The 26803-nt window shown below is 39.4% G+C and overlaps 1 protein-coding gene across 2 annotated transcripts in view; it reads left to right on the top strand.

The window, feature by feature from the left end:
- Positions 1-26803, top strand: part of LOC149316731 (metastasis-associated protein MTA1) — a 103716-nt gene that overhangs the window by 65543 nt on the left and 11370 nt on the right. The window contains exons 16-18 of one of the 2 annotated variants that reach the window (XM_089516129.1): positions 3140-3292; positions 5366-5401; positions 21067-21098. In XM_089516129.1, coding sequence (XP_089372255.1) covers positions 3140-3292; positions 5366-5401; positions 21067-21098 — 221 coding nt within the window. The remainder of the gene's footprint in view (positions 1-3139; positions 3293-5365; positions 5402-21066; positions 21099-26803) is intronic. The other variant, XM_089516131.1, reaches the window with a different exon arrangement.

The following is a 26803-nucleotide window of genomic DNA, read 5'->3' as shown; positions in this document are numbered from 1 at the left end:
TGGAAGGAAAATATCTCACTTCATTTAATGATATTTTCCTAAATGCTCTGATACTCAAAGCATTCCAGTAGTATAACCTTTTTTCATGGTAAATACGAATATGAAGCAGTCACAGTGTCAAGACAGATTTAAGCAGAGTTCTTGAAAAAGGTTCTACTATTATGAAAATAAGCTTTATTGTATGAAGCACTGCATTTTCCTGTAATAATATGGCCTAGATAGAAATGTCTATGTGTTTACTTCCTTTGCCCCTCCCTCACTACTTTTTTAATTTCGAAATTTCATTCTGTGTCAAAATGTATTCTTATGACTGAAAATTAAGACTATGAGTCTGTTCATTGTTACATACGGTAGTCGTAAATGTGATGAAACTGTGGGATTTTACCTATAAATATGTATGTAATTTCTTGCTGCATTTTATTTAAACATATTATGAACAGTTATGGAAAGCTCAAAAATAGATTCACAAAAGAATTATACACAAAAGCTTCATTTACTACATTACTTTGAATAACAAACTAACAGGAGGTGCCTTAAAATTACACATTATGCATAAACAATGACTTGAAATACACATTTCAGAATTAAGTAGCAAGTTTTAGTCCGTCTAAATTCAGTTAATTCATCAGAGTTGTTTAAATAGATTTTTTTTAAAAATGTGGACTGCTTAAGTAGCGTCTGTATTTAATATCTGATAGATTATGTCCATATAGCAATAAAATAATCCCATTTTGTTGAGTTTCATTTCTACTAGCATGGTTTGACAATTTGACCATGGCAATGAAATTCTACATTTTACTTATCTGTCCTTTTTAATTTGGTGTTTTATAGAATGCAGCATATATTAATCTAGTAGCTGTGAATGTTATCGTGTGTGTGTGTGTGTGTACTGGAGAGGGTTTTATTGTGCAAACCAGGATATTTTTTCATTAAAATATTTTTTTAAACTTTTTTAATCATGCCATATTGAAATTCTCAAGAGCTCTCAAAATGTTGTGAGTTCATTATTTCAGCAGGCCTTTAATTGGACTTCAATCCTTGCATTCAAACAGAAAACTGGTCCTGGCCTCTAACTGTGCATAAGGGAGAGGATTCTTACTTTTCAGTTAGACTGACTTCTTCAGGGAGAATGGTGTAACTTTATTACAGAGAATCAATCGAACACTAAAATATTTGTTCTTCAAACTGACTGTGGAATTAAGTCCTTCACACAGTTAGGATCACACTATGTAGCAGAGGTCCAAAATGACAAGCTACATGTCATACCTATGAATTGGTTGCCACAAGAGGAAGATTACTACGTGGCTTTTTACTCATAAAGATTCCTAAACACCTCCATTTGGATCATTTCCCACAAACCTTATGGTTGCTTTGCTCCCTCATACCATTCCAGCATCCCATCATCTTTCCTCCCAGTGTTCCAGGCATGCTTATTACATATTGTGGTCCACTCCCTGGGTGTTTGATTTTTTTTTAAATAACATCTTCTATTGCCACTGGAAGCTCAGCTGTATAAGTCTCAAGACAGATAACAATAAGTCAAGAACATACTCAAACTGTAGTGTGCCCCCCCCCAACACACACACCTCGCTTGCATTTAGACCCAAATGTCATTTCAGTTTTGAAGGCCCTTTAAAAGAAACTTAATGGTGCAGTCATCTGGACACTTACCTTAAATATGTCTTATTGGAATAAGTGAGTAAGCATGTATGGAAATGTGCAAATCTTACACCTAGTACTGATTTCTTATTTACGATTCTTGCAGAAAGCAGTTATATACTATCATAGCCTAAAATACTGATGCACTTTCTGGTAATTATATTTTCATGCCTAAGCACATTTCTGTCAGCTTTAGAATAATTTCCTTAGGTTATTAATCTCATTCAAATATTCTAATATGAATTAAGGCTGAATCCTGTAACTGCTTATTTGGAAGCAAGCTTAGTAGAATTTATTTTTGAATAATTTGTTGATTATACTCTAAGCCTCACAGCTAAAAGTGAAACAAAATCATATTTTAATAAGTAGTGTTTCTGCCTCTATAGGATGAGACCAATTAAGGTTCAAACTACATGTGATAGCATAAATCTAGTCTCTTCTCAGTCACGCAGAGTGTGTACGTGGGGTGTCCCCTGATATTGTAGTGCAAATGGGATATTTTGCCACCTGCTTGCTTCTTGCCTTCATACTATCTATTTCCCCACCTAGTTTAGCAGGAAAGGTGAACTATTTGAGCAGAGAGGTTTGGAAGAATAGCAATAGCGGCTTCATTTATATACCACTTCATACTGAACTAAGCAGTCTCTAAGCGGTTTACAACGTAAGCTAAATGCCCCCAACAAGCTGGGTACTCATTTTAGCAACCTCAGAAAGATGCAAGCCTGAGTCGAGCTTGAGCCCTGGCTTGTATTGAACTTGTGACCTTATGGTTTTGAGTGAGTGGTTGCAGTACAGGCATTTAACCATTGTGCCACCAGGGAAGGTAAATGGAGGAGGGTATGAAGCTTTGTCTCTCCTGATCTGCACAGATCTTTTGTTTTAACAACTTTTATTTTCCCTGTATTCATAATTGGGTCAGGCTTGAGTTTTAATCAAGGATTTGGAACTTTTTTCTATGGGGGCTGGGAATGCTTTTCCTATGGGAAGAATCTGTCTGGAGGTGATGGAGGCTCAAGCCAAATCTGATTGTAGACAGAATCACACGAGAAAAGGGCTGGAGTTGGCACATTGCATAGATCTTGCTTTCACTGTCACCTTTTTTTCCTTTACTTTATTGCTCACATGTGTGCATGTGCACATGTAAACACATATAAAGCAGACGCATAGGAGAGGAAAAGTTGAGAGAACAAGGCCTAGGTCCACTTTGATACTAGTAGAGTGAAAATCCTAACTAGTGCCATTGAATTATACCTATGCAAATGTATGTTTTGAAGCAGTAGCTCAAAAGGTGAAAGCACCTAGTCACTAGTACAAGATATAATTGGACACAGGCCTCAGAGTCAGAAGATACTGAAGGTCTCATGAAATGAAATGTTCCTTGGAATGCAGGTTCCCTGTCCCAGGTTGGAACAACAGTCCATATGCTATATTGTCACCAGCTTTTGCAACATGGCCCTAACATACTGCTCTCTCTATACAGAGTCTCATCCTTGCCCTCTGAAACCTGATCCTGCTAAGAGTTTGTCTGGCTCCCTCAACAGTGTGTCTTGTACTAAGTTTGCTCCAGTGATTAACAATGGATCACCAACTATTTTGGGGAAGAGAAGCTATGAGCAGCACAATGGGATAGATGGTAAATATTCTGTGGTTATAAAGTTTTTAATCAAGTTGCTCCTGTAACTTTTTGTTTCAGATGTGAGAAATAGGAACTCCTTGTTGTGTTAGCTTGGCTCAATAATTTTTTATCTGAAAGTATTCTCAGAAAACATGAAGGAATGCAAATAGTTTTTGTGAGTTTTTTCAAGCTATTAGTGTGTGTTCTGGAAGAGTTTATTCCTGATGTTTCACCAGCAACTGTGACTGGCATCTTCAGAGAATGCTGACATGGAAGAGAGAAGGTTATATATACTGTTGGTAGAGAGGAAGTGATTTACATGTTAATTGTTGAATGGCAAGGTCTCAGGGTGACTAGTTAATTAATGATCCATTGTCTACTGGGAAACCTCCCTCACCCTGGATGGTTTTCTTTTGCATTTGCTGGGTCTTGATTTTGGTGTTTTTCAGGGCTGATAGCCAGACTTGGTTTACTTCAAGGGTTTCTTCTTTCGTGTTGAAGTTTGTCCAGGTGTTTATGGATTTCAATGGCTTCCCTGTGCATTCTGACCTGATAGTTGTTGGCATGGTCCAGAATTTCAGTGTGTTCAAACAGCATTTTATGCCCAGGATGGTTTATAACATGTTCTACTACTGCTGATTTTTCTGGCTGACCCAGTCTGCAGTATTTCTTATGTTCCTTGATTCGTGGTAGAACACTGCGTTTGGTGGTCCCTATATAGACTTGTCTTTAGCTGCATGGTATGCAGTAAACTCCTGCAGCCGTGAGAGGTTCTCTCCTGTCCATTACTGAGCGCAGCATTTGCTGGATTTTCTTGGTCGCTTGTTCAGACAGGGAAGCCATTGAAATCCATAAACACCTGGACAACTTCAACAGGAAAGAAGAAATTAAAGAAACCCTTAAAGTAAACAAAGTTTGGCTAGTAGTCCTGAAAAACACCAAAATCAAGACCCAGCATATGCAAATGCCACAAGCACAAGCCCTATTATTTCCAATGGGGCTCCAGCACACGCAGAATTCCCCTTACACGGAGGGATCCGGAACGGTCATTAATTAAATAGACACCCTGAGACTTTGCCATTCAACAACAAAACAATACACAGATTAACATGTAAATCACTTCCTCTCTACCAACAGTATATACAGAGATGTGAAGGCCTGCGGAAAGTTAGGGGAAAAACATCCCCCCCCCCCCCCCCGAATCATGCTAAAACAAATATTCCATAATTTTCTTGCTTTCCTCAATTTTTTTCTTTTCTTTCTTCATTTTTTCCTGGAATAAAACCCGGGGAAATGGGTGGGGGGGGGGACCAAGAAAAAACAAGAAAAAAATTAAAAAGGAAGAAAATAAATTATGGAATATTTTATTTTAGCATGATTCAAGAAAAAACCTAGACAAACATTTTTTTTCCCTAATTTTTCCACGGGTCTTCACATCTCTAAATCTTCCCTAAACCATTCTCACTGTTGTGACTGTATTTATTGTGATCTGCTTGCAGACTCAATATTTTATGAACAAAGCAGGATTGTATGGCAGAGTTGCACGACTGATTACTAAAGCCATAAAAAAAAGATTATGCATGCTTAAGTATGTGATCAGTGGTGTATTTTTCCTTACTTTCATTAGCTTGCTATGAAATGGTAAACCTTGTGAGTATTTTCAAATATTTGCAATAATTATGCCCTAAAGTAGTTACAGAGGGGCGGCAGCATGGTAAGGAATTTAGTTTAAAGAGAGAGATATATTGTTAACATGATAGTTAAGCAAAATTGTTTCATGAGCCTCTAATATTTTCTCCTACAATTAATATAAAAATGCCCAAGTACCTACAGATATGCATTTGGTGCTATGGTCCATAGAAGGGATTTTTAAATCTAGCTTTGTACCTGCTATACATATCAGTATGGATTACTGTTAACAAAACAATATTGCTCGGCACTGCCCACAGTTGCTGCTTAAATTAAATCAATACCTCTGTCAAAATAAATAAATCCCTGTACAGATAATATTTAACACTGTTCAGATTGTTAAAATAATACTGTATTGGGTTATTGATATAATCTTTTTTTGTTTTCACACTGTTATACCAGGCAACATGAAGAAGCGCCTTTTGATGCCTAGTAAGGGTAAGATCTTGGATTTGTTCTCATCTTGTGAAAGAAGAATGTGGTTTTTCTTGTTTCACCTGTTGGATTTCCAAGTTTCCTTTCTTGTGCTTCACCCACTCATTTTGTGCTGTACGTAAATATTGCTTGTGTAATGTCCATATATGTGGTTCCCCTTCATAGTTTTCCTGTATTTCATATGCTGTATTGTGAATTTAATTCATTCCTCTTCTATACCACAATTTCTAGTAATATTTCTAATTTATAGTATGTTGGTAATTATAGTCTTCCATTCAGAGAGAAATAACTCTATTGGCTTAAAAAAAAGAACTATATACTTTTGGATTTAATAAAAAAAAGAACTATATACTTTTGGATTTAATAAAAAATAGCTGTAGTGTGCAGACCCATTTCCAAGTTTATTGTGGCCAGGAAGGGGAGCTTGGACCAGCTGCTTTCTGTTGGCTTTCTAAAGCTAACTTCACCCCTCCAGTACCTGCTTTTCACTTCATTGGTGCTGACAAAGAGTTTTATCCCATAGCAGTGGCACCTTATGTCACTGCCACTGCCAAATAAAACCATTTATTCATGAGCACACTTGAAGGAGAACTGGAAGTTGTACTACCTTCTCCCCTAAATGCTTGAAAGTGCATGTAGACTGTGTATATACTTTGCTGTCATTGCAAGGTAAGATGATTTACAGGCCAGCAAGTGTTGTGGGGAGAGGATGGGACAGCTGCCAGCCTCACATAGTAGTCGTACTTGCTCTAGTGCTCTGCCGTTATCAGGTGAGCAACTGAGTGGAAGGCTGACAACTTCAGGATTGCTGCATTGATGCCAGGGAAACATGTGATAATAGTGAGTTGTGGAGGTTGGGCCATGCAACTTATCAACTTTGGTGGGCCATAACAAATGTTGTGCTATTGTGAATATCTATACCAGGTCTGCTTTATGTGTATGGATTTTGAAATACCTAACATAAATGTTATGGTTTGCCACCACTCCAAAGGTAGGTTTCCCTACCTGGAGAGTGATCACCACTGTTTCCTCTCTACTTGATCTTGTAGACGCTACAGCATGTCTAGTCTGCAGCCAGATCAATGTTTTTGCCTCTGAACATGGTGTCATCTTTGGAGAAAATAAGTAGTTCAGGACAACTTACAGTATACAGAAAACACTGTGTATATGTTTTCTAAGACCATTAGTATGTAATAAAATACAATCAAATAATCATAAAGATCAGCACCTTAACAGATGTAGCACTTGCCTGGATGCCATCACCAAGAGCCACAGGTAGTTGCCCAACAGAACACATTCATCAAGTGTATTGCAGTCAGAGCCTCTTTAGCTGATGTTATAAACCAGTCAGTCTGTGATGAAGGAAGGTGACCCATCAAGTACTTGGGTTCTGATCTAGTGTTTTGTAGACTAGAACTGACACCTTGAACTGTTCACTGACAGCCTGTGCAGATATTTCAAAACTAGAGTGATATGCTCACCTCTTTCTGCCCTTGATAACACATGGATTATTATTATTATGATTATTAACCTTTATTTATAAAGCGCTGTAAATTTACACATTTACAGATGGCCACTTTGTGCAACAGATGCCAGTTCTTCAAAGAAAACTTCATATAGAGAGCATCACAGTAATTCGGTCAGGGCATTATCTGAGCATGGACTATCATCTCCATGTTATGCTGGTCTAGGAACGATTATAGCTGGTAGACAAACCATAGCCTCACTGCTGAGGCCACCTGGCTAATTATAGCTGAAATAAGGAACAGTCAGATTTAGGAAGTAACACATTTTCCCATAGAGTTACTTTTTGCCTGTGACAGCTATGGGTATAATTTATTAGAGTGTAACAAGATCAATTGTCTGCTTGTTCTGTGTTTTGGGTGTGTGTGTGGGGAGTCAGCCTGAGCAGTGGGAGCCGGGGAAGAAGAAAGAGTCACATGTGTGGCTGTCTCGTGTTACAGCAAGAAACAAGGACAAGGTCTCCGTGTCAATTCAGTCTTTAAAGTATATGTCTGGCAAGTGGTGGTTTAATACATTAGGACTTTCAGTAGGTTGTCTGTTTGTTTTTTGAGTCAAACTGCCACACCAATATGGATGTTATTTTGAATTCTTGATATTTATCCTATTGGATATATTCAGGAAAAGGGAGGTGAATGGAAAAGGAAGTATGCCTCACTGTACAAAAATCTAGTTGGTTTGGCAGTAAACTATAAATCCCATTCATCTTTGTTTAGATGGAAAAGGGGAGGTTGCAGTCAAATACATATAGGAAGAAAGTAGTAGGGAAAAATTAGGTGTCTGCTCTTTCAACTCAGATTGAAATCTATGCCATATCTCAGGCATTACAACCTCCAACCTCAGCTACTACAGCCTCCCACTCCAGGTCTAATTCAGATTCAGTAATCATTCCAACAAGAAAATCCCCTCTGATTTTGTGGGGGCCACTAGATCCCTCATCTCTATGAACAATGTCAGAGCCTTCATTGACCAGATGATGAGAATGGCAAAGTCCCTAGATCTCTCCATCACACAACCACAGCCTCAGATAAATGACCTGATTTTCCACTATGTTCAGATTCAATGTACTGTATTTTAAAGACCACATTTTCCCTTATGAACCAGCCTGCACTCTGAGATCTAATGGGCATGCCTTTCTCTCTGTCCTACCAACCTCGCGGGTACATTTGGTGGAAACACAGGCTAGGGCCTTTTCAGTGGCTGCCCTCAAGCTCTGGAACTCACTTCCCAGAAAAGTTAGAATGGCACCCTACCTACTTTTTCACAGACAAGCAAAGACATTTCTGTTCCAACAGCCATTTGATATAAGGCCCATCTTGCTAATTGTTGTGTTGGTGTGTGTGTTTTAATATATGTTTTAACCTGGTTTTAATTTTTTTTCTGACTGTTTAATTTTTTTATCTTTTGTATTTTGTGGATTTTTAATGATGTTTTTTAATTGTTGTAAGCAGATTTGGGCCCCAATCTGGGGGGAAAGATGGGATAAAAATCACAACAATACCTTCTGCACTACCTATGCTACCAAACCATTCCAGGTCATCTGTAAATCCTGAGTGACTCCTCAATACCTTCCACGTCCACCAAGATCAAAGCCCTTTATAGTCTTCAGTACTCAGGTGTGGTTTGGCTTGGTCAACATCCAAAGCCAATTCCATTATCATAGATGCAGTGTAATGCCAGGTATTTTCAAGACCCCACTCAGTGCCAAGTGATAAAGTGGGGAAGAAACTAGATTCAGTGCAAAGCAAGTTTTTTCCATCTGCTTCTCTCATCTGCAAGATTTTGAATTACCTGGCCTGCACAGGCCACCAGCTGCTCTGGGGGAAGTTGCCTCTTTCTTTCAGTAAATTGGGGAAATTGTTCCAATCCAAAGCTCATAAATTGTCTAGACAGCAGATAATGACCTCTTGCCACATACTAGACCATGGTGGTAAATCTTTCACCAGCACCATGGCCCTTCAAAGACATGCTTGGCTTCAGTCTTCAGGGCTCTATTAGCAAGCACACTACATGACTTGTCATCTAATGACAATGGCCTGTTCAACACAGAAACAGATACAAAATTGGAACACATGCAGAAGGTGTGGTCCACAATTAAGAAGTATGGATTCAGTCATCTGGATTGATAAGCATAACAGTTTTCCTTTAGAACAATTAATTTTGTTTGAAAGGCCCAGTAGTAGTTTATCTATTTCTCTCAATCTTTGTACATTGCTTTCCACTTTTGCAGGATATCTGGACTATTCACTTGATAGCTAATAGACCTTTTATTTGTCAACAAGCAAGATGGTGCCATGCAAGACTGCCTTTTGTGAAATGTAAAATTAGACATTTTGATTTCCTGACTTTTCTGGTTATTAAAGCATTGGCTCTGAATGCCACCATTATTTCACCTCCTTTAAGTGACAAACCTGGACCACGTAACATAAATAGATCAAGTAAAATATCAGTTAGATCTATCTTAGTATTCTGCTCTTTGATCCATCTAATTCCAACATTGCACTTTCTATTTTTATTCCAAGGTTGCTCTGCCCAAACTTGCAAGTCATCTGTGCATGAAACAATTGTTGAAAATTTGTGAGCAGTACCAAGCTCCAGGGCCCAATCAATAATTTTATAAGAATCAATAATTTCCTGTGAGTCAGATTCATTAGTTGTGCTTCTTTTTTGAGGTCAAAATGTAAGGTCAAAATTATTAGAGGATCTGTTACTCTTTCTGACTTGAGTGACTATCAAGGTAGGTGAACCTGCTATGATTAAATAAGATTATTATTAATTATCTGGTGGTTTGAGCTTAGATATTGTTAAACTCATCCTTCTTTTCATTTGCCATTGAAGCCATCCCAGAGCTTGGAAAATTTCTTCAGATCAAGACTTAAGCCATTTTTGTTGTAGTTCTCATCCAGTGTGTTTCATTGCTTTGAGCACCTCAGAAAAAACAGAGAGTCCTTTGGGTTCCACATAGCTGGAGACACTGCTTTGGAGCTACTCTTTCTATAGCCTTATACACCTCACCATTCTTCAGTGAGACAGGGGTATTTACAGTAGCTCCTGCCATGTCAGCCAAAAAATCCTCTAGACCTTTAAAAAATCCTTTGGATTCTGTAAGTTTCCAGAAGTAACCCATCCTGATCAATGTGTAACAATAGGACAACATGTCTTCCACTGTTGAATCAATCCCAGTGAACACTGCAACAAAAAACAGGTCAAAAGTGTTATAAGCAATATGCATTGCCTCAGTTATGCGTGCCCCGTGTTTGTTTTGAGCTAGCCAGTTGTAGGCAGGTAGCAAGGTTCTTGGGTTCTTCATATAGCAGAAAATATTTTAGGTAAAGTAAATTATCACTTGAAACAATATACAGTGGGACCTTGTTATCCGCTGTGGTTTGGTTTCAGGATCCCCCGTGAATAACAAAATCTGTGGATGCTCAAGTCCCATTAAATATAATGGCAGAGCAAAATGGTGTCCCATGTATAAAATGGAAAATCAAGGTTTGCTATTTGAAATGTATACTGTTTTGGAATGTTTTCAAGCCGTGTATGCTTGAATCCATGTATAACAAATTTGTGGATAAGGAGGGTTGACTTTATTTAGCTAAAGGAATCATAGAAGTGTCTCTAGATAGCTTTTCTGACAGATGCTTCAAAACTGGCTTAAAGACAACAAAAGTTATAGTTATGAGATCTATAAACAGATAGTAAACTTACATCTTATGGTTCTTAGAAATATGATGTGATGGATAAACACCTGTTCAGGCACTTGGCCAAAACTGCTTTAAGAGTCTGCATACATATTGCCTAACAACCTCCGTTCACTTGTTTTTGACCTTTAAAAGATTGAAATTTCTATGGTTGAATGTCTGAAGAAATTCCTTCTCCCATGTGTTCTTTGTGATTTGGGAGAATATGAGCTTCTATTGAAGCTTCTTCACAGTTGAAGGCACCATGAGTGGGTGAACTTTCAGTGGGGAAAGGCTGGCTCATGGTTCACATGCATCCCACAAGCTGTGTTTGTAGCCCTAGGGTACACAATTTCCCCCCAAATAAATTATTTGTTGTTGGTCTTTTTGGCCACTGGGTATCCGAAACAGTCTGTAGAGGGTGCAGAGGCAATTTTACCATGTTTTTGCCCCCCAACCCAGCTGTTTTTGGTCTAGAGGAGGCCTTCTTTATAACAGAAAGTTATCTGGAAGTTTAAAAAAAAAAGTCTCCTGAAGTTAAAATGGCCCAGTGAATGCCAAAAAATATAGTAAAATTGTCTCGATGCCTACTGTTTGGGGGCATTAAAGGACAAAATTAATTTTGGATTTCTTTCTTTTTTTTCTTTTGCATGGAACGGTACGCTCGTAAAAGCAGTCTACAAGGTCTCTTGTTGCCAGTGTAGCCTACTAATCCACAACGTTTGGCCACACCTGCTGTAGAGCATCAGCTCTTCATCATTATATCTTTATAAAGACACATCTTGCTAGTTAATTCTCATCTTTCAGGGTCCTACTAAAGACAGCTCTTCTGTGAAAGGAGTTACCCTAGTGAAATGGAAAGGTCTGGCGCTAGGAACTTATTATAAATTTCAAAACTTATTATACCTTTTATTTCTTATTTTTTTTTATTTGGTTTGACATTGTAATGTCTTATATGAATTAAATGCATTTAATGGGGAAGAGAGCCCCTTTGTAAGCTATGATGAAAATGAAGTAAAAAAATATTATTTAAAATAGAAATACAGTTGTCCCTCCCTTTTCACCAGCTTGGAGTCTGCGGTCTCGCTCTTCGCGGGAGGGACAAGTGGAGAGGGACAAAATAGCAAGCAGTGTGTGCCTTGTGCGCACGTGCCGTTGTTTTCAATGGGACTCGAATATTTGCAAGTCGCCATTTTCGTGGGGGGGAGTCTCCAGAATAGATCCCTTACAAATTGGGAGGGGCTACTGTATATCATTTCCACAGCTAAAACTTTGCTAGACAGTAAAAATGAAATTGAAAATTATAGCTGAATAAAAGATTTCCTATGCACTTTGAAAATGTATTATACCAAATTTCTAAATAGTTTGCTGTGGACTGTTTGAATCAAAGGTTTATACATGGATGATAGTAGCTAAGTCCTTATTATTTCTCATAAACTGTAATGCTCACTGTAATGCTTGTAAAGTAGTAACAGGAGATGTTTTTTACTGTGATGTCTTGCTATACAGTATACAACATGGTGGTGCAGCCAGTTCACTATTATGACTAAGACCAGTAACTCTTATGTAATACTGTATGCATTGGCACAGGGAAATTCTTGGAGTTTTTTTGCAGAATGGTGAAAGACTTAGGTTTGTCCTGAAGGGACAGTTGTAAAACATCTTTGGTATATGAATTGAAATAGCGTACACAAAGCTTGTAGTAAAATGCACGTTCCCCAATAGGCATGTGCCCTGCTGTAGGCTTCTCAGCGAGTCAAGATTTCATTTCTGTTGGTTATAGGCTTCTGTGCTTAAGTGTAGCAAGTCTAATTGTTTTTCTGTCAGTGGTAAAAGGTCCTGAAGCTGTGATTATGTTCAGCTGAGCACAGATCAAGCACTGTTGTCATCAAAGTTATAAATGTCCCCATTGTGAGGCAATACAACATAACTGGAAAATGCATACATTCAGTGTAGGTGGTGAAAAAGCTAAGCAGAACTGCTAGTGTTTACAGCCTTTATCCATTTTTTTTTCTGTTTAAGAGGAACTGAACATATGCTAGAAATCCTATACAGATGTTTTTAATACCAAGAGAGGGTAGATTGGCCCCATCCTTGTTGTCCTTTTGTGAGCAGGAACAGGTTGGGTTGCTGTGGAAAGGAAATTTAATCCAGGGATATTTTAATCAGTTGCTCTAACTGAAATATTTTAACTACTGTTAAAGTTGATTTTCATAACTCTTTGTTTTATGTTTTAAGTGGTACTGCATTTTCTGCCTATTGGTAGCCACCTTGAATCCCATTTGTTAGCAGAAATATAAGATAAATAAATAAGTAAATCACTTCTGGGTGACATTAATCTGGCCAAAAAATTAGCATGTTCTGAAGCAAGCATTGCTTGCTTCTCTCCCAAGGAGGTGCTAGCCTAAAGACAGTTAAATCTGACATCAGTATATGGAAAATATTTTTTCTGTATAAGGAAAATACTGTTTTTCTTGTTGATGGCTTTATTGCCATGTGAGTGCAATATTTCAAATGCACGTGAAGAGGATCACAGGATACTATTGTTCTGGATTCCTTCTTTTCTGCCAGTCCAATCATTAATAAGAAAAAAGTGGTGTATAATTAATAATAAAGATGGCATATAGTTATTTTCTATATCATGTTTATATTGGAAGATAAAATGGTACTTCTTTTCCCCACAGAACTGCATGTTATATGAGATTATCATGCATGCAATTGTATGTATTGTTTGTTTATTTATTTATTAAACTTAACCCCCATCATCCCATGTTTACAAGTGAACTCAAATTGGTTTGCAGCATAAAAACATCATATAATACATATCCACTATAACATTAACATTTCAAAACAGAACAAATATCAGAGAACATAAATCATGGATGATCAACTCTAAAAACTCCAACAGAACAGTCAGCTATAAAAATTTTGGTAAGGAAATACTAGGTTCTGTAGGCTAATTCATGGGGTAGCCATAGGGTGAGAGGTGACTTGAAGGTACATGCATAGGTCTGTTTGGCTCGATAGCTAAAGGACTGGGGCTTGATGAACTTTACTTGGGAAGATATCCCAAAGAAGAGAGTTATTATGTGCATTCAAATCATTTCCAACTTATGGCAAGTTTAAGGCAAAACTATCATGAGGTTTCTTGGCAAGATTTGTTCAGAGGGGGTTTACTGTCACCATCCTCTGAGGCTTATAGCATATGACTTGCCCAAGGTAACCCATGGCCATGGTTTTCAGAGTCATAGTCCAAATGCTCAAACCACTACACTATGGTGACTGGCTGCTGAATGGAGGCCACTACAAAAGCAAAACCCTATTTTTCATGGTAGCTTACTATATCTCATTTAGTTGTGGGATTTGGAATAATATCTCAAATACTGAATAGAGCATGCAAATAGGAAGGGGCAATGTTTGAGGTGCCAAGTCCCAAGCCATTTGAAACATAAAACCAACATGGACAGTTGAACTGCTTAATAATTATCTGTTCTGGGCTGCATTTTCCTTACTGTATCATCTGCTCCATTTCCCCCAGGTTGAGCACTGTTTTCCTTTTGGGATAAGACCAAGGCAAAGAAGGTGTTCAATAGTTTTGCCTTTTCTCTGTCCCCTGTTAGCATTTTGCCATCTTCTCCACGCAGTGGCCCAACCATTTCATTGTTCTTCCTTTTGCTATGGACATCACCAAAAAAAGCCTTTTTATTGTTTTTAATCTCTCTTCTAGCCTGAGCTCATTCTCCCCTTCAACTTTTCTGACTTTCTTCCTACATGTGCTAGTTATTTGTTTGAATTCCTCTTTGGTATTTCCCCCCTGTATATTTCTTGTACATGTCCCTTTTAAATCCTAGCTCAGTTGAAAATTCTTTAGACATCCATCCTGTTTTCTTTAGACACCTCTTATCTTGGAACTGTTTGAAATTGTGCCTTCAATATTTCACTTTTAAGAAACTCCCATCCATCATGAACTCATGTGATTAGTATTCCTGACCAACACTATAAGTATACCATACCCAGTAATCCTGACCAACACTATAAGAATATCGTACCCAGTCTGGAATCTGCTATGTAACATACTCTAGGATAACATAGTCATTCCCACCTAAGGATCCACCACATCCACCCTATTAACCAGGTCATCATCTATCCTCTTTACCAGTATAATCATTTTCCTGACAACTTGTCAGATAGCTGTGGTACAGTCATACTCCCAAACTGATGGGAATATGATTTAAATTGTGTTTAAAACCTCAGCCCATATGAATGGAGAGGTTAAACTGTTTCATCACTCTGCACTGAAATGATGGTGGAGAATGTGTAGGCCTTCATGAATATGCAGTATGCATATGTGAGTGTTGTGTGCATGTATCTCATTAACATCCTCATTGCCCCAAATAGTACTCGGTGGGGGGGAAGTTTTATTCTAGACGGGTTGAGGGAATGGCATCATAAAATTAAATAACTTCCTTCCCCAAACTATATTATTTTGAATTAATTTCTTTTGAAGGTTTATACTGTGCTTTTCAATAAGATTATCCTAAAGGAGGTTTACAATTGTGCTGTCAGCATGCACAAACACACAATCCAGCCCAACAATTCTTAGCTTCTTGGTCTCTGTGATTCTCACATATGAGGTCATTCTATACCTGTGTGATCTTTGGAAGCTTCTAGAGCTGCATTCTCACAGTAAGTCTTTCTCCTTGCCCACATGTATATAAGCTATGCTTTCCCACCAAAACCTAGTTCCTTTTCATCTGCCATCATGGAAGGATCTTTAGAAAGTCTCAGCATTTCAGCATTTTTTCAGTTCATCTTTTCTGTCTCCAGGGGCTTATGGCTCCAAGACTTCCTTCAAGAAGTATCTAGTGGAGCTAAGATCCCTCATATTTTCTCTTCTACCTGGGTGAGGACCACACGGTTGATTCAAACTCATTTCCCAGTAGAAAAAAATGTAATCCTGGAACTTGGGTTCCTCCTCCCCATTTGCTTCCAGTAGGCCAGACCCTTATGCAAAACAAAGCTTCCTGTCTTAAGACACTTCAGTGAGAAGAGGCCCTCCAGACTGAGGCCCTTCAGGCCAAAATAAGCTGCTTCATATTGCTTCCTTGGTTATCTCCTCACACCTGTCCCAACTGTGGGGCAACAGCTCGAGCCTTCAATGACCCAGACCCATTTGGCCCCCTCTTCAAGCCTCCTCAGACAACAAATTGGCACCATCAATTCCAATACTGAAGAAGGTTCCTAAGGTCTCTTCCAGGTCTCAAAAACCTAAAGATATTCTCATAGAATCATAGAGTTGGAAGAGACCTCAAGGGCCATCCAGTCTTACCCCCTGCCATGCAGGAAATCTCAATCAAAGCATCCCCAACAGATGGCCATCCACCCTCTGTTTAAAGACCTCCAAGGAAGGAGACTCCACTACATTCCGAGGGAGTTTGTTCCAGTATTTCTTTATCTCACAAGTCTGATTCTGGAGAAAATTATTAGAAATTTGGATGCACACTCTGATGAGGTTCAAATTGTTGGTTCCTGTTCAGAAGGATTGATTCTTGACAAACCTTCCCTCTCTCAAAGCTCTTATTCACCACAAGGCCCCAGGTTCGACACTAATAACATTGGTTCCTGAGATGCTGGAATGCATTGAACCCATTGGGAATCTTGACCTCATGCACTGTCTGAATAGCAGGGTAGGTCCTGGTCCCAGGAGGATTCTAAATCTCAATACTGATGTTCTCTCTCTTCACTCTCTTGTAGGGATTCAAGACATCACCATTATTGTGGGGACCTTTCATGTTCAACACCCTATTATTGGGACTGTTACTCAGCATATTTGCTGGCCACACTATTATGGCTCAGACCCATACTAAAAGTATTTTTTTAAATACAAGAACCACTGTAGAGCATCATTCATGCCTCAATCTGATCTCTGACTTGAGATGTTCTAAATTTGTGATGCCTAAACCTCACTCTCTTCTACCTCTCAGACTGCCACTACTTCCTCCCGGAGTTCCAGTACCTCTATCAGCAAGACAACTTGCCACCCACCCTCTGATTCAGCAAATTCCAATAATTTGAACTCTACCACAGCCTTCCTCATCTTAACACTGATGTGATGTCACTTCTGTTCAGTGTCCTGTTACAACTTCACTTCAGCCAGCTAGAAGTGTCAATAGGGACTCCTCCACTGAGTCATCATCAGGGGAGGAATTTGGTTGTTTGTCTGTAGAAAACCCCTCTGGAAACACTGGTGGGAGACCAAAATTCAGTCTCCGCTTTGGATGATCTGGACACCTTTCCAGAGCATGTCTTCAGAAGGGCTAAGGCTGTAGATTTTCAGTTCAAGGAATATGAGCTGGCTCTTGAGGAATCAGTTTTTAAGAGAATTGAGCCTCAAAATACTCCTCCAACAGCTAAGCCTGTAATTCCTGCACTTTGGAGCATGGTCCACTACTTTTGACAGACTGCAGCCTCTGTCCCCTCCACTTCAAGGAAGATTTTTTAAAAATCTGTTCCAAGTGCAAGATGACTGTACTGTGCTCTTTAAACACCCTTAGTCAGAACCAATTATTGTTGAAGCAGCACAATCTGTATCTTCTAAGGAGACTCATACTTCTCCATCTTATAAAGCGGGGGAATAAGAGCAATGACAGGGCCTCCAAGATATATTCCATGGCAGCTCTCTCCCTCAGAAAAGCAAATTATCATGCTTGTATGGGGGCCTTCCAGCATTTCCTCTGGGAATGGAATGCCTATTGGGTGATGATAAGAAGTTGGCTTTGCTTTTCCAGTCTGAAGCACATAAATTAGCTGCTCAGTAGATTACCACAGTGAAGCACTGTAGCGCAGAGGTCATGACCAGTGCCATTGGTCTTTGTAGGCATACCTGCCTATGCAGTGCCAGTCTAACCCACAATATGAGCTCCATGATTGGACCTTCCATTTGACAAGAAGGGGTTATTCCATTCTTCCATTGATAAGAGATTGGAGCACAACCAGAAAATGAGGTTGATGACTCAGAGGTATAGTCTCCACTCGCAGGCTGCACAACAAGCCAAGGCTAAGCTATATTAGTTCAGGCAGTTTCCACCTAAATGAGTCTCATGTTCTCCACCTTGTCAACACTCTAGAACTCCCGCTCAAGGCTCTTTCTCTTCTCAGTGGTCTTACCGTCAGTAAAAGTATTAATCTTCTGACAAGAAACTGCCTCACAATGCCAAATATAATTTTTGACTGCCCCCACTTTCACCAGGCAGCTACAAAACACACTTTTCATTTCATAATCAGCAAGCACACTTCTTCAGTAAGTAGGACACTGTTGCTACAGCTCATAGAATCATAGTGTTGGAAGAAACCAGAAGGGCCATCCAGTCCAACCCCCTGCCATGCGACCTACGATCATAGCACCCCTGACAGATGGCCATCCAGCCTCTATTGAAAGACCTCCAGAGAAGAAGACTGCACTGGCCTCAGAGGAAATGTGTTCCACTGTAGAACAGCTCTTACCGTCAGGACGTCCCTCCCAATGTTTAAGTGGAATCTCTTTTCCTGTCGCTTGCATCCATTGTTCCACATCCTATTCTCTGGATAATGCTCCAGCCTCAATATGACACCCCTTCAAATACTTATACAGGGCTATCATGTCACCTCTTAACCATCTCTTCTCCAAGCTAAACATATCCAGCTCTCTAAGTCTGCCCTCATAAGGCATGGCTTCCAGACCCTTAACCATTTTGGTTGCCCTCCTCTGGACACATTCCAGATGTATAGGTCTTGCATATAATTTGACAAGGGTATTCCATGGACTGCCCCCAGTAGGAACCTTTAGTCCCATGCAGCCTTGGGCCTTCTCAACTAGGAGATTTTAGTGCTTCTACATAATAATTGCATAAAGTGAGCTGTCCCATCCATAACACCTGTTGGATTCTACTCAAGAGCTGAAAAAACAACTCAGTTGCCACTGTTGGTTGATTTTTCTTTTCCTTTTAGGCCCTCTACATGGGAAGGGAGTGGGAATGTACTGTGGGTGTATGTGTTACAGTAAAAGAAAATGTTCTTGCGTTTGGGTCTATTTTTATATCAGTATGTTACACTAGATGTCTAAAAATCAGACTGTTTGTTGTCCAGGTTGCACTGCTGAATTTTACACAAAAATGGTAAATGGAGGACTTGTGAGAAGCAGAATGGAGGCCAGCTACAAGTAATTAAAAAAACTGTTGCAGAAATCTCAAATTTTCACACTGTTTTTCTAAGTTGTTTTCCAAGTTCCAGTAGCCAATTTCAAGTTGAAATTCTAAACAGGAATTTCCTAGAAGCAAAAGGGTACATAACACATCAAGAAACAATTTTTAAAAATAATAGAAAAAAAGAAAGGTCTCCCTGAAGAACTGCTGCTAAGATTCCTGAGACAGGGAAAGAAGAAAGTGCTAAAATACTGTTGCTATAATTCCAGAAGTTTAAAAAGTGGTAGGAAAAGGGAGTCTAACATACTCCTGGTAATATTCCTAAAGTTAAAAGTAGGGACAAGGGATTTCTTGGATCTCTTGCTGGTAGGTACAGACCTGAGCAGTCCTGGTTAGCAAAAAAATGAAAAACGTCTCTTTGAGGTACTGTTGTTAAGATTGCTAGGAGGAACACTGGATAACCAGTGAGGCTTGTCTTCCCATAACAAATGTTGCTCCACATCCAGGTGTGGATGGTTTAAAAGGCTTCATTTTTCCAGATGTAAAGGAGAGCAGAAAGGCAGGTTGGATGGCTTAGTGGAGCAGATACAAATGTATCTGTGGAAGGTGGCTGTTTTAAATATGCCTGTGGGCTTGACCATCTGCCTGGTCAGTGTTAGAAATTAGGTGTTGGACCAAGGCAGGCAGAAGGTAGACAGTAATTTATTGGTAAATTACTGGGAGGGTTTTAATCCCCAGAGTTCCATTGCTTGGAAAAACAAGAAGTGAAATTTTATGAGAAAAGACTGTGAACTCAGTTCTTCTGAAATCATACACACACTGAAGCAGTCTGTTCCCTTAAGTCCAATGTATATGCACACCTCCCCCAACCAATATTATGTGTTTGACTTTGGTTAACAGACCTCATAGTTCTAGTAAAAAACAAAAACAAAAGTTGATCATGCAAGCCTGAATTCTGCCCGTTTCTTTTTTCTATGATACATAGGGATGCCAATACTGAACAGTTCTATTCTTGTCTCTGGCACCTCTGTACCCCTCTCCTCCTCTCTTTTTGGGAGGTCATAGCCGTGATGGGAGGCACAACTGCAGCTAGTAGTTGGGGGTTGGAAGTTGAGGGAAGACTGACACCTTGGTCCAGCTCAATGGAGCTTTACAGTACCTCATCTTGCTCCACCATTTGTTCAGGATTGAAGTTACTAGAGTCTACTCATACACCAAGGATTAAACTAGATGTTAAGTGGACTTCATGTTCCCTGTGAATTTCCTTCCCACAACAGCATTTCCTCACAGATATGCCTTAGCAATCAGACTTGCAAATTAAGTCCAAGGTAGCTTCTAATGACCAAGCACAGAACTGAGAATGCAAACTAAATATAGTATATGTAGGTAAGAAAAGTGAGCCCGTGTGGCATAATGGTTTGAGTCTTGGACTACAACTCTGGAGACCAGGGTTCAATCCCCAGCTTGGCCATGAAACCCACTGGGTGGCCTTGGGCAAATGACACTCTCTCAGCCTTAGGGCAAACCTCCTCTGAACAAATCTTGCCAAGAAAACCCCATGATAGGGTCGCCATAAATTGGAAATTACTTGAAGGCACACAACATACACAACACAGGTAAAGAAAGGCATGACAGAAATCTTTACCACTTCTACATACAGGCACCCCTTTTTAAAAAAAACATGCTGAACATATTGTCCAGCTTCACCCCAAAGTTGTTCATATGTTCTTCCCTTGAAAGTAGACCTTTAATTTTTTTTAATCAAGCATGTCCAGTAAGCAATTTCGAATAGAATAAGAAAACTATTTTTTCTCTCTTCCTCTGACGATGGATAAACTACTAATAAAAACTTAATAGCTTTCATTTATAAAAACAAAAACCTAAGTCTACCTAAGACTAAAGTCTGAAAACCAGTCTCCCTTTCAGGCCCCTTTGCAGTAATAGAAGCTCCCCAATCATTTCCCCCAAAATAGCATGCAATCTCAACTCTTCAGGCAAGTACCAAGTATTTTACAGCAGCAAGTGTACACACTCCTTTTTTCCAGCTTTATTGACTACCACAGAAATAACTGGGTAGTAAAAGTATGTATTTTGGTAATGCTTTGTGAGTTAATTAATCAGATAATCTTAGATAATCACCAAAGACAACAAATATGAAAGTGATTCCTGTTTTGGAAAGTGAGCCGTTTTTGCAAACATAGTCTTGTTGTTTTGATCTTGTATATTCTTTTTTGTCTTGGAAAAGCAACGGTGTCTTACAAGGTCTATTCTCTTTCCTGTTTGTTAGGTCTGCCTAACCACGGACAAACCAGACAAATGGTAAGAGAATGTTTGTTTTTTAAAAACAAAATTCAGTAAAGACCACCATCGAAAGCTTTTAGCTGTAGACAGCTGTAAGGCATAATTACATCTGCCTGTGCTTTTCTCAGATATTACTGCAATTTTTAATTGGCTCTACATATTAGAACCGTCAAGAAGCTAACCTAAAAGTGTAAACTTGGTATTTCATTTTTAAGGAGCCTGGATTTTACCCTTGCTAGGAATACTTTGGGAGAAATTTTACTTATATAGTTCTATCTTTTTATTCAGAAATGTTATCAGTGGAAAGCAGAAAGTTACCAGCCTAACTGATCTGATATGGAATACATGAATGGAGTGGGAAATATTTCCCAGTGCTGAAAACATCTGTGCCACCTACACAGTGTGTAGGTTTTCATACAGTATGTGCAGAACCTTTGTCTTAAAGAGCATATCACTCTTGACCTTTCAAATAACAACTCTTTCTGGCATTTCTTTCTGCTGATGGGTAATATAATCAAAGCAACACTATCATGACAAATTTCTGCCTAGAATTATGAATAACAGCTACTGAAGAATGGTTAGCAGAGAAGTTCATACGATAAAGTATAACAGATTTACAGTCTGGATAATGTGGTAGCCATATGAACCAGTGCAGTGAAGCAATCGGTCCATTATTTGGAAAAATGGTATAAAGTATCTTCCTAAATCATGTGACAAGTCTCTTCAAAGGAATGGCTATTTGCTGATAATCAGCTTATAGTTCCACGAGGAAACTTATGTGCAAAGGTCTCACTATCTTCATCCACTGTAAAGGGCAAGGAAGCAATTCTTGTTCTACAGCTGGGGAAATGTTCTCCTGAACAACGGAGCAATAGATCTAGGTTTCACAATGTGCCATTCACCAATATTGCTGTACTCAAAAGAAGAAGCACAGGCGTCAGACATTCCCTTATCTTTTCAACTGAAGTTTTTGATAGAAGATTTCTCTACTTGGAAAATTTATATAAATTGCCTTTGCAAACAGTGCACAATAATTTTATAAACTATACCTCAAGGATTTACTCATGGAAGAATTTAGTTTGGTATGTATTACTGTGGCATGACTGGATTAACTAGCTCAGTGGTTCTCAAATGGTAGGGCATGATGCAAAAGTTGGGCACAAGAGTTGCTCTAGTAGAGTGCAAAGATTTTTAGGGCTCCCAGTGGGACTACCTTGGTGGGGACTGAGAAGTTGGTGTTGGTGATGATGATGCTGCCTCCACCTCAGCTGCTGGGGAAGGGGGGAAAGGGCTTGATCCAGGGGTGTACATACCTGCTTAAGGAGGGTGCTGCTCAACAACATATTTTGGACACTCCGTCCATGGCAGGACATAGGACAGTGCAGAAGGCATTAAACAAGAAAATAAAAGGGGGAGATACTCTTTTAATTGTAAATTATCCCTGTTTTGCCCATAGAACAATCATAGTATTTTTTTCATGCATCCAGCTTCCACCTCCATTCCTCTATCCGTAATTGTATTAACTAGGTAAATTAATCTGATAAACTGGGGCTGCAGGGGAGCAAAGAGAATGAGGGAAATGTTGGTGTGCTTTAAAAGGGGAGGAACTCTAATCAATAATCAAGAACAATGAGCTTTCCTGGGATGGATAGGCAGAATGAAAGAGAGCATCCAGCCACTTCCAAAAAAGTGAGGATGATGGCCAAATCCAGCCAGGCACCCAGTTAAGCCAGACACCCAAACAGGAGCGACCCAGAGGAGAAGCCACCACATGTGAATAGAGGAATAGGGGAATTACAGTACAGAATAAGTAAAGAGATAGTACAGGTATACCTGGTTAACCTAAATGAATATAAATCTCCAGGACCAGATGAACTACATCCAAGAATATTAAAAGAACTGGCAAATGTAATATCGGAGCCATTGGCAATAATCTTTGAGAACTCCTGGAGAACAGGAGAAGTCCCAGCAGACTGGAGGAGGACAAATGTTGTCCCCATCTTCAGAAAAGGGAAAAAAGAGGATCCCAACATTTATCGTCCAGTCAGTCTGACATCAACACCAGGAAAGATTCTAGAGCAGTTCATTAAACAGAGAATCTGTGAACATCTAGAAGACAGTGCCAGAATCACAAAAAGTCAACATGGGTTTCAGAGAAACAAATCATGCCAGACATATCTAATCTCTTTTTAAAAATCAAATTACCAGCTTGGTAGATGAAGGGAAAGCTGTGGATATAGTATATCTTGATTTCAATAAGGCCTTTGACAAGGTTCCCCATGACATTCTTGCAAACAAGCTTGTAAAATGTTGGCTAGACAAAGTAACTGTTACATGGATTTGTAATTGGTTGACTGGCCGAACCCAAAGGGTGCTCAACAGTGGCTCCCTTTCATCCTGGAGAGAAGTGACCAGTGGGGTCCCACAGGGCTCTGTCCTGGGCCCAGTGTTATTCAACATCTTTATCAATGACTTGGAGGACAAAATTGGGAGCATACTTATCAAATTTGTAGGTGACACCAAATTAGGAAGAGTAGCTAATACCCCAGAGGACAGGATCAAAATTACTGGGACAAAGCTAACAAAATGAACTTCAGCAGGGAGAAATGTAAGGTACTACACTTAGGGCAGAAAAACGAAATGTATAAATATAGAATGGGCAACACCTAGCTGAACAAGACTATGTGTGAAAGGGAACTGGGAGTCGAAGTAGACCACAAATTGAACACGAGTCAACAGTGCGATGCAGCAGCTAAAAAGGCCAATGCAATTTTAGGCTGCACCAATAAAAGTATAGTGTCATGATCAAGGGAAGTAATAGTGCCACTGTATTCTGCTTTGGTCAGTCCCCACCTGGAATATTGTGTCCAGTTCTGGGCACCACAGTTAAAAAAGGATGTGGAGAAACTGGAGCGTGTCCAAAGGAGGGCGACTAAAATGGTGAAGAGTCTGGAAACCATGCCCTATGAGGAACGGCTTAGGGAGCTGGGGATGTTTAGCCTGGAGAAGAAAAGGTTAAGAAGTGATATGATTTTATTTATTATTTTTTATTATGATGTTTATACCCTGCTCTTCAGCCCTAAAGGCTATCAAAGCGGCTTTCAATTATTATTTTTAATTAGACGGTTCCCTGCCCTCCGGCTTACAATCTAAAAAGACAAGACACAAAAGGAGAAGGGAATGGTGGTGGGGAAGGGGGAAAGTCCAGTGGTTCTTCTCTCCCTCTGAGGCCTGGAACAAGGAAGATGGGCTGGAGGGAGGGCTCTGCTTCTTAAAGATAGGCCTGATGGCGTTGGGCCCGTCTTTTCTCTCCTTCCAGGCTCGATGGTGTCAGATGCCATGGAAGGAGCCCTGTTTGAATACTTGAATATGTTTGAATATGATAGCCCTGTTTGAATACTTGAAGGGATGCCATATTGAGGAGGGAGCAAACTTGTTTTCTGCTGCTCCAGAGACTAGGACCTGGAACAATGGATGCAAGCTACAGGAAAAGAGATTCCACCTGAACATTAGGAGGAACTTCCTGACAGTAAGGGCTGTTCAACAGTGGAACACTCTCCCTCGGAGAGTGGTGGAGTCTCCCTCCCTGGAGGTCTTCAAACAGAGGCTGGATGGCCATCTGTCGGCAGTGCTTTGATTGAGATTTTCTACATGGCAGGGGGTAGGACTGGATGGGCCTTGTGGTCTCTTCCAACTCTATGATTCCATGTAGGGCAGACCGTTTCTTCACCTCTTAGGAGTGATTCCTTGTGGAATCCAGACAGATCTACCTAGGACTGAAAAGACTTCAGTAAGGGGTCTTTTGGTTGCCTTGAAGGGTGTTGGGCCATAGAGAAAGAAGGGGGCTGGGGCACGATGCACCCTGTTACCTATCTGCCACCAACTAAGTTGACTGAATAGACAATCAGAAGTCCAAGATATTCATACTGAGTTTGTTTCTGGGTTGTTGGCTTGAAAAATCATGAAGCTTCAACATTTCAGCTATGTGGCTACAGTCTGTCAGCAGTCTCACACATGTAATCCATACCAACATCTTGCCTGAATACTTTACACGGACGTTATACAGTCAGCCCTCCACATCCATGGGTTTTGGATCTGTGGATGCAATGAACTACGAACAAATAAGATGCAAGGCTGGATTGAGGCTGAGGATCTATGAAATAGCAGGAATCCAAGCATACTGCTCAATGCAACAGTACACTTCCCACCATTTTACAGATCCTCAGTTGCTCTCCAGACTCATGTCTCATTTGTTTCCTAAACAATACAGTACATATAACAACTATGTAGCATTTATATTGTATTAGATATGAAATGTTATCTAGAGATTATTTAAAGTAGATACGTAAATTATATAAAGCACAGGTTGAGTTTCCCTTATCCAGAATTCCAAAATCTGAAATATTTCAAAAACCAACACTTTTTTCACAGGTGACTGAGATAGTGACACCTTTGCTTTCTAATGGTTCAGTGTACACAAACTTTGTTTCATGTACAAAATTATTTAAAATGTTAAATAAAATTGGCCAAGTTTTTCAGACTGAACGTAAAATGAGTTTTGCTTTAGAGGTGACCCAAAGTAGGCTTTAGTCTATCCACTCCCATTCATTGGGTTGATGTTTCAGCTGAGGTTAGGCAGGCGCCTACAGTTATTTATTTTCAGGTTTTTTTGGAAGACCTTTTAGAGAAATATGTCCTGACTTATATATGGTATGGTAGTGTATAGTGGGACCTTGTTATCTGATGGGGTTTAGTTGCAGGAGCCCCATAGATAACAAAATCCATGGGTGCTCAAGTCCCATTAAATTTAATGGCAGAGAAAAATGGTGTCCCTTATATAAAATGGAAAATCAAGGTTTGCTATTTGGAATTTATACTTTTTTTGAGTATTTTCAAGCCTTGGATGCTTGAAACTGTGGATAAAAAATATCTGTGGATAAGGAGAGCCGGCTGTACAATTTTAATTTGGTTGTTTCAATTTATTTTGTGTCATTCTGTAGTAGCTGCTTTAGAGCAATTGATAAAGGATGAAAAACAGCATGATGCTGAAAATCATATTTTCATGCTTGGAAATATGAGTCTTGGGGACATTAAGGCCTTTTTATTATTCTCTAGTATGGATGTTCAGTCTGAAAGTGAAAACCAGATCACTCCCATTCTGTTTCCTTCCATCCATCCTGACTCGGGCCTAGAAGAAGCAAACATAGCAAATGTGCAGAAGAAAAGGAGTGAGGTCCTCTACTCTGGCTTGGGGTGGGAGAAAAACTAATTCTGCTGACATTTTAATGCAGTTACCTAATTTCCACTTCTCAAAACAAGATTGAATCTGAAATACAGTTATAGTTCAACATCTGCACTTTCCAAATTTCATGATGCAGTTTTTGGTTTAAAATGCAAATCAAAATGCTTCAATTATTGGAAACTGTGCAGAAAAATAAGATAAACAAATGCATTATAATAATATGAAAATCTGCACACAAATTAGTATTTATTTTTGTGTAGACATTGAAAACTTTGCCTGCTGCTGTGAAACATGAAAGATGTGGACTATTAATTAATTAATTAATTTGTTTTATTTATGTACCGCTATTCCAAAGATCATAGCGGTGAACAGCAAGTAAGCTAATTAGCAAGTAAGCTAATTTGCCCCCAACAGTCTGGGTACTCATTTTAGCGACCTCGGAAGGATGCAAGCCTGAGTCGAGCTTGGGCCCTTTTGCTGG

Source organism: Sceloporus occidentalis, unplaced genomic scaffold (assembly GCF_023333645.1).
Source record: "Sceloporus occidentalis isolate IW3139 unplaced genomic scaffold, rSceOcc1.0.p SCAF_3, whole genome shotgun sequence".
NCBI lineage: Eukaryota > Metazoa > Chordata > Lepidosauria > Squamata > Phrynosomatidae > Sceloporus > Sceloporus occidentalis.
The sequence above is the reverse complement of the archived record's forward strand: the minus strand, read 5'-3'. Positions and strand labels throughout refer to the sequence as shown.